Source organism: Motacilla alba, chromosome 3, assembly GCF_015832195.1.
Source record: "Motacilla alba alba isolate MOTALB_02 chromosome 3, Motacilla_alba_V1.0_pri, whole genome shotgun sequence".
Taxonomy (NCBI): domain Eukaryota; kingdom Metazoa; phylum Chordata; class Aves; order Passeriformes; family Motacillidae; genus Motacilla; species Motacilla alba.
The window spans coordinates 14,561,021-14,576,411 of NC_052018.1; the positions used below are offsets into that span (position 1 = coordinate 14,561,021).

The following is a 15,391-nucleotide window of genomic DNA, read 5'->3' on the forward strand; positions in this document are numbered from 1 at the left end:
GAGCTGTTACTCAGCTTTGTGATTTCCATTCTCAGGGACACAATGAAAGTACCAGAAATATGGCACTCACACACATGTGTATGTTAAAGCAGCAGAGCTCTGCTCTGGGAAGGTTCTTGCTGCAACTGCTGCCCAATGATCTGGCTTTGCCTTGGGCTGAACTGTGCCTTGCAATTCCTGTGTCCTTAAGTTATGCACTGACTCAGCCCAGCTGAAATTGCCTTGCCTTGCACAGATTGCTGAGATACTGCAGATCAAACCAGAGCCACCCATCCTGTCAACAGTACACAAGAAGGAAGGGAAATTTCAGGTATTTAGATCAGCATCTCTGATTCACATCCCATAGCTGCTGAATATTTGTATCATAGTCCTATATATTCTTTATCAGCTATGATTGCACTTAATCTAATCTAATGACAAAGAACAAGGAATTTGGCCTGTAGCTGGCAGTTCTACAATAACAGACTACAATGATCTTTGCAGTGTTTTCCACTGGAAGCAAAGAGATCCCTGAAAAAGCAGCAATATGACCTGAGAAAAAGCCCAGTCTTGTGCAACAAAAATGTACCTGTGAAAAAAGATGATCGAAAGGAAAGAGTCCTACATCATGCACATGTCACAGCAATGACTGAGAGCCTCTGAAGCACCTCTTAGGTGGCCATAATAGCATTCCTTACTTCACACAGAGGGAAAAAAACAATTGCTGAAAGACTCACCAAGCATTTCTTATTTCAACAGCTGCAAACACAGAGCCTCACTCAGACAAGGTGCTAGAGCACTTTAAATGTCTGTCTAGTCTGTAAGACAGCTAACTCCACAACAAAGTTCATGAAGCCACCCAGAGCACATCACTGCTCCATCCCAACCTGTGCTCCTGCCCTTCCTTACCATGAGAACATGCTAAGGAGAACAGTTTTGAACATCCCAGGATCTCACTTTGACTTGGTGCTACAACATGGTCAGGTTAAAGAAGGCAGACCTAGAAGCTGGGAAAACGTCAAGATTATCAGTTTTGACACAGCTTTAGGCACCTAGTATGGCAACGATGTTGATATAAGCAGTGAGTAATTTAGCCTGATGTATTACTCAAAGCTTTCCCAGCATTAATGGAGAATTGTAGAGGTCATATTCTACCACTTTATATTTCTTAACGTTGCTGTGACCTCTCTCCACTGACTTAAAGGAGTGAAAGAGCTTCACTGCAGAATCGGCTTGAAACTTCTTGAATTTAAGATAACACAGAAAGTCTGTATCCACTTTTAGCTCTGTGAAAAAGAGGAATCCTACACTACTGCAAAGGCCTAGAGAGAGAAGTTTTCTTTTGACACGAGGCTCCTCCCATTACAAGGTTTGCATTTTTTATTGCTCACTTATTCTCTAATGTTTTTGTTTTGCTTTTAGCAATCTATGCACGAGCAAACAACTCAGGAAAACCATGAAATAAAAATGTCATTAAAATATACACTGATTGTAAAAAGATATGTGGAAATGTCAGTCTTCAAAGGAATGAATTCACTAGCTAAGTTCTTCCTTTTTGGGGTTTTTATCATCTTAATGAACTGGATTTTTAACCCAGGCTTTAATTGACATAATTTTGTATCAGCCACCCTCTTTCAATGGATGGTTCAACAAGGCTGAAACTTGTTGAAGGTTCAACTTCACTACTACTCAATGCACACAAAGAAGCAAGCAGAGAAAGTGGTTTCCAATGTCACTTTCAAAGTGTCTGGGGTAGCAATAAGTACAACTACAAATACAACAGCAGTTCACATAGTCTTAATGCGGTAAAAATGTAATAAAGTGTTGAAAGGATTAAGAAGCAGTCCAGAAAAGAGGGAGAACAACTCTTCTACCTGTCTGGAAGAAGAAAGTGAAAAGATTGTTGAGGACAAGAGATAGATAGGCCTCCGTCTGCTGGAACAGTGAGGAGAGTGGTTTGCCCTTTACAATCAATAGCCTTACTGGGCAGCAGAGCATGTGGGGAGAAAGAAAGACAAGGTGTCATTATATTCACAAGTGCTGATTAACACAAACTCTTCATGTATTAGTTACACAAACACTGACTTTACATTGAGAGCTTTCAAAACCCAGGATACTGCAATCAAGGAACAAACAGAACACACAGTTCCAAAAGCCATCGAAAGGGCAGGGTATTGACAAATGCCATCAGCAGCCTGGTGAAGCCAATCACATTATGCTTCATAGGCACTGGAGAATGTTTCTTCCAGAATGCAACTCAAAGCAGTTCAATTTAACCACTGCCCTGAAATAACCTCCTCACACTCTCTTCCTCTGCCCCTCAACTACAGAAGCAGGATATTGAGGTTAGACATTTTAGAGGAAGGTCTTATGAATACTGCTGCACTCCAGCAGTCTGCTGGAGATGTGGAGATGGGAGATGGGGAGCACATGTGCATGGGGCACAGACACACAGACCTAACTGGAATTAGAGTGCAATGCATTAAACAAAAATTGTCCCTTTTTGACAGACACAAAAAGGGAGGTCCAAACTGCTCTGTTTTGACATGAAAGGTATTCACAAGCACACAAATACACACACAGGAAAAAGTAAGCAAATTACTGTATGTGTTCTTTTCACACAGTAAATATATCATATCTATATTAAAAGCAACATGAAAAGCTCATATTCGTTTAAAAAAATCTTATTTTTAATATATTAACTCCTATCTGGGAAATTTTTGAAAGGATTATACTTGAAATACTGAAGACTTATAAACCTACATTCACTGAAGCCCTTACAGGGTGTGTGCATCAGGCAAATATTCAGATTGCACAAAACATTCCTTCTCTCTACAGTATTTATATAAAATAAATAGTCAGTGACATTAAGAGATAAAAATATTCTTCAGCATTTGTGGACCTGCATTTTTATGTATGCATTTGCTGTATCAAGGACAAAGCCAACCTGATGTTTTGGTAGACCATCTTATTGAAAATATAAAAGTATTCATCAAATAATGGTCACTGACCATGTTTGATATCAAAATCTTTAGTGAGACTTCATATAGTACTCACATAGAAGACACTAATGGAAAAACTAAAATAAGGGTACTATCTAGAACTGTATTATCAGAAAAAAAGTACCTTTGAAGAGGGGACCATTCTCCATCTGAATGAGGGTAAGGTGCAGACTGAGAAAGCACAGAAACTGCAGGAGCCTTTATGTCAGATACATCATCAACAAACACATCTGGAACAGGGACCCTAAACAGGGGGAAAGAAGTGAATTTAAAAAACATAACTGGTTACTGAATTTTCATATACCTCAGCTAACAAACCCTACAGCAGAGAAGAATTAGTATAACTTAAAATAAAAGGAGATAAAGAAATGTTATCTGACTCAAACCACTTAGTTCACAACACCACAGAGAATTCTTATACTTTTAGTGTCATTTTCATTACTTTAATTACTAACATTCCCAATAGCTTTCTAGCCTAAAGCTTTATTTTTCAAGTAACACCTTCAACAGCCATATGTTCTGACTTGGCAATTACTGCTAGAAGGCAAGGACTGGAACATTAACCCAGGTTTTCATTAGATATCTCAATTCCACTATGATACCTTGAATTGTCCAATGGCTCTTTTTCTTCCTCTGAGCTAATCTCTATGGGAAACATGTCTTCATCTTCTGATGTGTCTCCATGTGTGTCTTCTCTTTTTAAGCTGTCTAATTTATGAGTTGACTTCCTCCTCTTCTTTCTCCTTTTTTTCACGGAGCTACAGACTGGAGATGTTTCAGTAGAAGGCTGGGATCCATGGGCTTGGGGCGGGACTTGTGAGGATGCACTGGTGTCCAGGTTTCGTATCCTGTCTACGGAATTCCTCTTCAGCTGGGATTCCATTAAGGCAGTCCCCTCAGACAGAATGGGAGATGTGGAGAGATGATAAGGAATCACCTCCTGAAAAAGAAAAAATTCAAATCATAAAACATGTTAGCTCTTTCATCAGTCATACAACTGGCAACCTATGCACAAATTATCAAAATTTTAGTTATTTACTCCTCAGAAAAGTAACAAGTATTTGACATTGGATTCTCATTATGTTCCTATGGCATATGGAAATTTTTCCATAGCTGCATCTCCTTAGACAAACCAGGGACAATACTCTTAATACAGCATCCTCTGAGCAGCTAATATTGGCCAGGTCACAGCATACATTTCTGTCCCTCATGTAAAATACAGAGCAGAAACAAAACCTTAGTTTAGAACCTGAACATTTTGTAAAATACAATTCCCCTTCACAACACAGATGTAATCAGATAGGTCAGTGGTTTATAATTAGGTCACACAAACACTCTACTATTCAGTCATATATATACATCTCTAGACATTCATGGAAGTATTTCCAGCAGTTTTCAGTCACCAAATAACTTACCACACAAAAATTTTAAAAATAAAGGTATAGAGATGCACATTCACAAAACTCTCACCTGAAACTGGTAATATCAAACTCAGCACAGGAATTTTGAACACTCATCCTACTCCGGACAGTGAAAAAAATTATTGGGGATATATGAAGAGAAATGCCTGCAAAAGTTTTTTTATATTACATTACATGTGAACTACTCAAAGCTACTGTGACCATAATTTATTTGGACCAGTATTTACCACAGCTCAACAGCAGACATTCTCATTTCAATACAGCCCCATATGAATAATAGTTGTGAGATCATGTTTATGAGGAGCACCAGAATTAATGTGTACACAGATGTTTACAGACCATGTGCACTTTTACTGACAGTCTGGTGCATATGCTCAAATTAAAGATTTCTGCAAAAAACAGGTGCCTGGACATTAACCTCTGATACACACCACTGAAGCATGTGAACTCTGTAGTCGCCATTTCTGTTCACACACTGGCATGCAAATTATTTACTTTTCATTTATATGATTATCTTCAGCTTTTTCAAATCTCAGCAATTAAAAAAAAAACCTAAAGTAACACCATAGCATTAAATTTCCATAGCAGAAAATTGTCCAGAAACTTTCAAAACTATAAAATGGATAAAAGTATATTTTTCAACAAGATTCCTAAAATCAAAACTGACTCTGAAGAGCCAGCATCAGATTTTTAATTAATTAAAAGTCATTTTCACTCTTACCTGATCATTATCCGTCTCCTGCACAAAAAAGGCCTCCCCATTGTCTCCCAGTTTCATGTGCAAATCTACAGCCTCTCCATTAATTTCTATGTCAACCTGGAAGGAAATAAATATATTTCTATATGAAAAGAAAATTAGTCCTGCTGCTGGCACTGGGCAAATGCTTCTCAGGGAGGTGTAGGAAACATTACAATGAACAGGAAATAGTGACCTACTCTTTTTCTTTCAGTACCTCTTCACAAAGCAATCAATTATAAAAATGTTTTTCTGACTTGTTCAGCTCATTGATACCTTGCTCCTCTACTCAGAAAGGTTTATAGTCTCTATAAAGTTCTGAATATTTTTAAATGCAATTCTGAATGCTTCACGTGCGACACAACTTATTTTAATTGTGCTAGAAATACTTCCAAATGCACATTCCTTCAAATTCATTAAAGAGACTTCTCTTTACACTGTGAGAAACACAAATGAGAAAAACCATTCTACATTTAATTCCTGTGACTATTCCTTCCACACATTTATCAAATCACTGTACAGCCCTAACTATCTCCATTTCTTCTCAGGAAGATCTCTCTCTCTTTGGCTATAACCATGCTTGCCACTAACTCCACTCTCACTGTAAATTTTTTGGAGACTTGCACAAGTCCACAAGTCTATTTCAGGACACAGTACATCACTGGCACAGTAATATCTTTCAACATTTACTGATTCTAAGTACTGGAATGTCTTTCTGATCTAAGTAAGAACAATGTCCATGCTGATTTTAGGATCTTTCTGCTGAAAATTCTAGCTACATTAGAACCTAGACTCTACTGAGTGAAAAATTACTTTCTAAAATAATCTATCACACTGGTAACTTCACATCTGATACACTACCAGGTCGCTCAGCCTAGTTACATTTATTTCAAGATCCTCACTGTTTTTTTCTAGCTTCAATTAACCTCAAGGTTCTATTATCTGAAAATATTACTTCACTAATATCTCCCTTTTTGGAACTATCATTGAACATGTCATTGAACATTGAACAAAGAAAGGGGTTTTAGTGAGTCACTAATGAAATCTAATATAGTTTCAAATTAGCACATTTGAAATTTTGCTTTATTAAACATAAATATTACAAATTTCATGGTTAGTTCTGTTTTTTATTAAAGTCAATGTCTTACAAATTATGCTCTGAACTGCAAGAATCAGTAACAACCATTTCAACTGAAGCTTGTCTTAAGTCAGGCTCTTTATAAAGGGTGTCTAAAGAAAACCTCAACTAGCAGACCAAAGAACATTCAGTAACTTCCATGCTATTACAGTCAACTCACAGACAGGACATGCAAAAATTGTCACATTTTCTTACCACTTTCTCCCTGGAACGTAGAACTCCCATTTTCCCGAAGCGAACGTGGAAAGGGGAACACTGAAGATTTCCATCTGGCTGGCGTACAACAATTATATCTATACATCCTGACAGCGTGGCTGGGTTTAGACCCTTATAGAGCTCCTTCACAGTCACAAACACTTGCCCTGCTAACTGTCCAACGTAATTCATGGTTTGGACCTAAAAGGCAAAAGGTGGAACAAATTGGATTTTGATCTCTGCTTTGAATTTTGGAGACATTTGAGAGATGGAGAATCGTGAAGTGGGGTATTCTCCTGTTTCACAAATTAACAATTTTGCACAAAATCAGGATTTCCCACCTAATTTATTTACAGCATGTTTGTAGAGAGCTATTGAAACACAAGAGGGACCTCGTAAGTCAGAAAATTGTAACAACTTTCATAAGTTCATTAAAATCAATTGAATTCAAAACCACTGTCAAACTTTGAGACTCTGAAGTTCAAATGTGTTCAATTATCTCTGAAGAGAAAAACATTACTTCCAGAATAACCCCTCCTCCTAACATTTATTTTGCCCTCAATATCAGAAATACTTTTTTTGTGTATTTCCACAGGTTTTTAAAGGCAGGGCAAGTGAATAGCTTTGAGCATATCTAATTTTGCACCACACTAAAGGCAAAGCCTATTTTCCCATCTTACAGTGACTTCTCCCATTAAAAGGTTGTTATAATGCATTCAGACATTAGTTATGAATTACGGTTGAACATTGTTTCCTAATGCAACTTCACTGTTCTTGTTTCAAACAGTCTTTTCAAACAGTATCTGCAGTTTCAGTACAAATTACACTTTTGTTGATGGCTGAAGTGCTTTGCTTTATTTCCCTGCATTTATGTAGTATTTAGCATTTAGTTTGCTCCTACATTTATGTAGTATTTAGCATTTAGTTTGCTGCTTCCACATTATTAATACATGTCCTGTTCAATATATTTAGTCCCCCAGAAATGACTAACATGCATATTTAGACATGCTTAAAAGATAAAAAATCTTTCAATGGCTCTCAAAATATCAACGAATTTAAGCAGATACCTTCCTGAACAGTATAGGCTTTAAAGACTTCCAGTGTATATTGTTTTCACTATTTTTCCATCACCTCTTCCAGATTCCAAGATACTGATTTCATCAAAGACCTTGTGCATGCAGGATAAAGCATAAGACTCACACACAAGTTCTTTGCTAGGCTGTTCCACAGCACCTGGGCATCAATAAAAGTGACAGTTGCAGGGCAGGCAATGCTGAAACTCCCACTGATGGTGATGAGCACAGAACTGAGCTCAGAGCCTGAGACAGTCACTGCACAGCAACAGCATCTGACAATAGAGACTCTTTCAGCTGTGTTCTTTCATAAACAACAAAAAGAATGTATGAGATGCTATAAAATGGCTCCAAATTTTAACTGTGATTTACAGTTATAAACAAAAGACTATTTAAAGAACACCATGAAAGCACTAGAGTAAAAAAAATCAGAAATTTTGGAAATGCTACAATTAAGACACTTTTCTTCCATGCATTGCTGTTCTAATTAACGAATGTCCACCTGCGTTTTTTTTCAAAAGTCCCTCTACATTGTATGGACTGAGACTTTGCTTTCTTCTCAGCTTCTGTTGCAATACATGGGTCAGGACACAAACTGTGCTCTGAAGGAAGAATTATTTATGGTAGTCATCACTACATTGTCCCTGAAAAGCAATCATGGTTTCCCCATGTGACAACTGGGGAGTGGAACCTCAAAAAGCTTAAGACTAAAACTAGGCACTAACTTTAAAAAAAATATGTTTGATTTTCTAAGCATTCAGTGTACAAGATGCTGTCATGGTTTAACCCCAGCCAGCAACAAAGCACTGCACAGTCACTCGCTCACAACCAATTCCCTATCCTGAGCAGGATGGGCGAGGGAACCAGAAAAGTGAAAGTGATAAACTTCATGGGCTGAAATAAAGACAGTTTAATGAGACAGAAAGGGGAGAAAGTAATAAAAATTATAATAATAAATTATAATAAAAGGAACAAAACAATTTCAACATACAGAACAGGAGATGACCAATGCAACTGCTCACCACCCACTGATCAGCTCCCAGCCATTCCACAAGCAGCCCATGGCCAGTTTCCTCCCCCAGTTTATATTCTGGGCATGATAGTCCACAGTATGGAATATCACTTTGGCCAGTTGGGATCAGCTACCCTGGCTGTGTCCTCTCACAACTTTTTATGCTCCTCCAGCCCTGTCACTGGCAGGGCACAAACCACCAAAAATCCATGACATAATGTAAGCACTGCTCAGCAACAGCTAAACCAGAAGTGTGTTACCAACATTATTCTCATCCTAAATCCCAAACCCAGCACTATGCCAGCTACTAGGAGGAAACCTCTATCTCAGCCAAAATCAGGACAGATGTTTACTAATGGAAGAATAATCCCTACACAGTGTTTGGAGATTTGAGGGCTGTTTCTGCATAGCCCTCAATTCAGGCATCCAGAAAGTGCCACCTACTGAAAAACCAATACACAAAAACTTCATGGCAATTATATTCCTTTCTCCAGCACTGAACTGGTATCAGCACTTCTGGGCTCCTATTATACACTAGAAACATCACCTTCCTGAATGCAAATCTAGTGGCAAGCTGTTTCACAGGGAACAGCACTTGAAACTCACGCCACACCCTATGCTGTGTCACACAACAACAGGTTGGAACAGACCTCTAAAGGTCACTTGGTCCAAACATCTGCCCAAGGCTGTCCACAACCTTGGTCCTGCAGAGTTCTCAGTGTCTTCAGGATGGAAATTTCTCAGCCTTTCTGCTCTCCTGATCCTATGTATCACTGTCCTCATGGAGGAAATTTTCTTCACGATACCTGAGCTTCCCTTGTTGCAGCTTGTACCACTGCCTCCTGTCCTACCAGTGTGCACTTCTAATATCCCAGCTGTTTCCTCTATACCCCCCAAAAGAAGAATTATTCTGAAGAATAAATAAAACTAGTTTTCTTGGCCTCTGCTTCTAAGTCATAAGGTCTTAGCCCCCTAACTATCTTGGGCGTCACCATCTAAACTCTTAAAAAAGTTGGGATGACATAGGCACAAATCTAAGTTCAGAAGTCAGCCTCCAGGGTGACAGATATAAGCAAACTTTTAAAATTACCCCTTTGCTGTGGAAAAATACTTCCATTTTTACTGGCAATCTTTCCAACCTAAAGCACAAAAACAAACACATTTCTTATTGAGCTAAATTAAATGCAAATACAGCTACAGCTGGAGTCAAAATTACACAGTATAGTTCACCCCAGTTAATGCTTGGTCTGCTAAAGTAGCGAAACTTCTAGGTGCAAAACAGCCATGACTTCCTTGGTGGAGAAGGAGTTGCTGGGACAGACTATAAACCCCTACTGTTTGGGAGAGTTCTGGGCAGAAAATCCAAACATGAGGACTCACACATCCTCTTTACAAGTTATACCAGCTGGGGTCCTAAAATCCTAAACAGAGAATTTTGCAACTCTTCTTGCTCACAACAAGTCTTACCTACTCTGCCTGCCCTGTCATTGGACACAAAAATTATTTTTATACCCACAAATTAGAAAAGCTGGACACCATCCACAAGCTCTGAGCCCCAACAGCTCAGCACAGCTTGCTTCCATACAGTGGAACTCTCCTATCCCTTAAAAAGTGCCACATTCCAACTGCAAGCTGGTAGTGGACACTCCTCTCAAGCTGGGCTGAATCTGGCACGTGCAACAAAGTCATTGTGGAATTCAAAGACAGACTGGGAGACTGATCACACAAACCTCACTTCCCCAAAAAACTTACCAAAATGGGTTTATTATTCAAATGTAGGGAACAAAAGATGCTGTAGGGAAAGAGTGACTCTGATGGTCACAGGCCCTCTATCCTACCTTTTATACGCGCCAACCAAAGCTGAGATTGTTTGGATCTGAGGTTTTTAAATTTGTACTCTGAATCTAAAGTTGATCCATGCCATGTCAGCACTCCAGGAAACCAGCACTCCTCAAACCCCAGAGGGACTGGATGTGGTTTTGGAGCAATACTTCACTCTGGCCACTCCAAGAAGTCTTTCACTTACTGACCAGGCAGCAGCAACTTCAGCAGTAAACATGAGTTTACATCATAGATTACACCTCTAGTGCCTGCCTGTTCATTATACTCAGTTTAGTAAACTCTTGTTCTCATACCATGCTAGTGGACACAGCACAGAATATTTTTTTGTGCTGGAAAAATTCAGAATCCTTTGATCTAAGCTTGCAAGTGAGAACAGTCTGTACTGCTTCTGTCAGGATTCTCAAATGGTTTGAGTTTTGTTCTTTGCCAGAAGACATTTCACAGCTCTACGTTTTGCATCTATTATAAAATTAAAGCTATTTTCTAGTATAATTTTAAATGCAAATCTAATTAGCATCATCTTCCAGAAAGTCTAGAAAATTTCCAACTCTTTGATTGTAAAAGATAGCAGCCATTTTTCAGAGTTTATCATCATATGGAAAAATAAGTTAAAAATAAATAGCTGGTGATCTCCCTTATTACTTAACCAATTTATTCACTTAACAAAGACTGACCTAACAAAATAAATAATTCTTTTAAGTCCCACACTGCTGGATGCCACAGTAATATCAAACACACTGTCATCTAGATAATCCACTTCTTTCATACAGGTACACCAGACTATGTCCTAATTTCACTGGAAAAGCCAGTAATTGTACCCCTTGTGGCATGGTTTTGGTTATTTGTTTTTCTGGGGATTTTTTTTTTTTACAGCTCAGCTCTTCCCCTTACAATATCATCTTTCTTTACTGCAATTTTGAAAATAAAACACTGAAAATAATAGGAACTAAATGCCTTTTTTCCTTTTGCAATACCTGGTGTCTCATGAGGTGCCACAAAATTTATGAATAATAGATTAGATATCCACACATATCCAAATCACTAAGGGATGCAAGTGCTATTCAACATGCTGTAAAAAGAGGCAGTTGATTTAGGTGGCATACTGTAAGGGTAATTAAAAAGTGAAACACACTTCCTCTGGAAGATATGAAATTTCCAATGCAGAACGTTTTGAAAACAGGACAAACGTTTGCTGGGACTGGTTTAAGAACAGGCAACTGCAACCTTTGGGAAAGACACTGCTGCTCTGCCTGTGCCCCAGGCAGCAAATCAACCCATATCCCATCACAGACCAAACCATTACAATCTGGACATCTCTACCAAATGTATTTAAATTTCAAAATTTGCTTCTTTTAGGCACAGGCCAATAAGCAATCACCCAGCAATTCCAAGGCACAGCTAAGGAGCTAAGATGGACTAGGCACTACTCCCATGGCCAGCAAGAAGCAGTCCCCTTCTTTTAAAACTTTACAGAGCTTTGTAGAATAGATGGTGCTAGCTGGTCTGGTCACCAAGAATGAGCTTTGGAAACATTTAGGTCTCTTTCAGCCCCTTTTCTAAGGCTCTATGGTTATGATTGTGGACTGGCTTTGTAGGGCAGGAGAGGAAGATTTCCAGCAATGGTAAACATAGCACAAACACAAAACCCCACAAAAAATACAGACACATATTTCAGTTACACTTTTAATACCTGATATGATGATGAGACCCTGGTCCATGGCTGAAGTGATGAGCATAAGCACAAAACAAATCAACTTTCCTCCTAAGAACTTCCATACATGTTGTGAAATGGTGAAGGGAAGATAAAAATTGATGGGCCAGCGTTCAGTTAAAATACATCACCGTACCTCTGCTGCTGACACTGAAACTATGACAATTTTACAAACCTGGTCCGTCTGTACCCTGACTTGTCCTTGGTTTCTGTTTTGAAGATGTAAAGCTTGAGAGACTGGACTATATTTGGGAATCAGACTGTGGTCCCTTCAAGAAAATTATTTGTTTACAGAAAATAATTTGTAAATTATAATACTTCAAAGTCAGTGCTTATGAACACTCTTTTACTGCATATCGAGTATTTCTATTCTTGACTATGAAACAATTCAGTTTTGTCTGCAGTACTGAACACTTAACCCCTCTACTGCAACTAATGGAATTTTACTATTGACATATTCTTTACCATAAAAAACAGTTTCAGAGGTTATGTTCTAAAAAATATTCATGATAAAATGGTAAAGGAGATAAGAAAATATTTCAGATTAAGATTCTCTAGATTAATATTTCCAAAATTAAGCTTAGCCCTTCATGTCTATGCAACAACCATAGTAATGTTGACTTAACTATAAAAGCTCTTAATAATTATCACTCTATCATTTTTAAAATACGTACTTTTGTTTATTAGTAAGGCGTCAACACACTGTAAAGTCACTAATGCTGTTTGATCATCACATTCAAATCCCTTAGTATTTTAAGCCATTTCAGGTAGGAAACTGAAAATCATTAAGAACTCTCAAAAGCCTTTTTCTTAATTATTTGTGAGTTCCTACATCAATCCCACCTAAAGTCACTGCCGTGAATTCCCACCCCACCTTTCTGAGTAAGTGCCCAGGCAGAACCCCAAAGTTGTGCATCTTTAGAGCCTGGATTTATTTTCTCTAGAGGAGTCATGAAGACATTGCATGGGACTTTGGGAGACTTCCATTTAGAGATCCATTCTCCTACAAGATCCCCTCATAACTTTGGGCAAGTTACTGAGGCTTTTATCTCAGAGGGTGTAGCTCCCATCGGCTGCAAGTAGGGTCTACCACTGTTACTGTATCTCAACTGCAGCAGGCCAAGCTCACCCAAGTGAGACACAGACAAACACTCTACTTGCTTATTCTTTTTTCCTAGGAAAGGAAACCTGGACACATGACCTGAAAGGGAGCCATAAGCAGCCATGACCCCAATGTAAACAAGTTGCTGAGGGAGAATTGCAGAGCCCTCTGCTGAGGAGTGTGACTTCAGCTGCCCTGTAAATAGGAGGGCAAACTCTGTCCAAGTCTGATTACACTCACATTTGTTCCAGACTTCCCCGTAGTCACAGCTGCATGGGACAGACCACATTCCTGCAGGTGATCTGACAGTACATCTGGTCAGTTGGGAGACAGGTGCAGCTCACTTGTATGTCCCACATCAAAAAGCAAAATTCAGACTGTGGCTGGCTCTACACCAGAGTAAGAGCATTGTGCTTCCTGCCAGTCAAACCTCCAGAAATATTTCAGGGTTGGGATTATTCTGGGCTTAATTCTATTAGGAACTATTTGACTTCTATTCCAAGTTACCCGAGGCCAGTGCCAAAAATTGTGACTTCTTACAACAGCCAGAGAGTCAAATGGATCAAATGTCAAACTTATCTTCCAAGCTGCCTGTCCCTTCAAGAACCCACCCACTCACACACACTCACAGTCATGGACTTTGAATATGACATGACTATTCCTCTGGTTCTGGTATTGCACTGTACTTCAAATAGTTAAAACTTTACTCAGTGCAATTCTTCATTAAGTCCCTGTAAAGGCCAGAGTATTTTCCTGAGAGCAGCTAAAATAAAAAATTCAAACGGAAGACTCAAAACTTGCCTGCAGTGAATCCCCATGTTCAAACAAAGGGAGAACTGGCCCAAAACCCCACAGTCAGGGTATCAAAATGGTACCCAAGAGTCCAGGAAAATTATTACAAGGCCAGCTGAAGGGTACAACCACAGTCCCCACACGAACCTCCCAGCTGCAGATTTTCCACTCTCCTAAATCTTGCCCTTCTGTCAGCACTGAAAAGTAACACCACGAAAGCCAGAAAAAAATATTTCTAGCTAGATCAATGGGATGATCTGACTCACCACATAACCATACAATTGCTACTACCAAACAAAGAGAGAAACCAAGTCAGCAGCGCACAGTACAAGGGACACCTCTTGAAATGCCAGGCAGTCCTGAAATCTTATCTCAAGACTTGTCTACTCCTTTCCCAGAGATTTCTTAGGAGACCTGCCACATTTCCCTTGGTCTCACTGTACCTTAACTTCCCATCTGTACAGTGCTTCCCTTCTCATGGAGACGCTTTGAGGGAATGTACAGAAGGACTGGACCCCTTTGGGCTGACCCTGCATAAAGGAGTTCAAACTTTACAACAAATTGAAAAGTACCAACTGATGCCTGAAACCAAGAACTTTTGAAGTAGCTGAGAATATATGGTAAATCATGTATTGTGCTGTCCTGTGCTACTGTTCTGATGTCAGGGAGGGAACATAAATCAGAGTGGAAAAACAGCAGCAGTTCTGCTCTATATAGACACTTCGCTTGACTTGGCATGCTTTCTCTCAACTGGATTGGAAAACAAATTTGTTCATTAGACTCTATATTTTTTGCATTTTTAGAGTTTAAAGTACGCTTTTACTGTATTTCAACTGGTTTTGATGACTGCTGTGTGTATATATGTTCACAGATAAACAAAGCTGTACATCTGCACGTGCTCAGGTATGGAAAAGGGTCAAAGACTAAAACTTGTCCAACTCCCTTACAAACAGGCCCCACTGCATCAGGGAAGCAGATATTATCAGGTAGTCTGTATCTGTGTTAGAAACCTGGAGCTATAAGAAAAGCAGAAATAATCTAAAACCATTAGAAGCTATTTCCATGACTTCATGCCTAAAATCATATTTATGTTCAGCATTTTCTGATTGCCTTCACTGTCTGCCCAGTTTTTCTCCAGTTCTCTTCATGGAAGCAGGTTCACTTTACTGTAACAGGAGTTCACCTATCTAACTTCTAACAGTGCACTGATGACAACAAAACCTTTACCAGAGTTTGCTTCCTGAGAAAGCCGAGGCAGGGACACAGATAAAGCTATCCAGAAAATAAACCATTTCTAAACACCCTCCAGACTAGGAGCCAGATTAGCGGTCAAAAGATGTATCAATGCTTATGACTTTACACGAGAAAAGAAAAATGATCTGCTAGAT

The 15,391-nt window shown here is 39.0% G+C and overlaps 1 protein-coding gene across 4 annotated transcripts in view; it reads right to left on the minus strand.

Annotated features, from left to right (window-relative positions):
* Window positions 1-15,391, minus strand: part of LPIN1 (lipin 1) — an 80,209-nt gene that overhangs the window by 32,412 nt on the left and 32,406 nt on the right. For 3 of the 4 annotated variants that reach the window (XM_038131343.1, XM_038131344.1, XM_038131345.1), the window contains 4 exons: window positions 6,472-6,672; window positions 5,124-5,219; window positions 3,584-3,921; window positions 3,106-3,225 (listed from right to left, as the gene is read on the minus strand). In XM_038131343.1, coding sequence (XP_037987271.1) covers window positions 3,106-3,225; window positions 3,584-3,921; window positions 5,124-5,219; window positions 6,472-6,672 — 755 coding nt within the window. Of the gene's footprint in view, window positions 1-1,853; window positions 1,962-3,105; window positions 3,226-3,583; window positions 3,922-5,123; window positions 5,220-6,471; window positions 6,673-15,391 lie in introns of all 4 variants that reach the window. The other variant, XM_038131346.1, reaches the window with a different exon arrangement.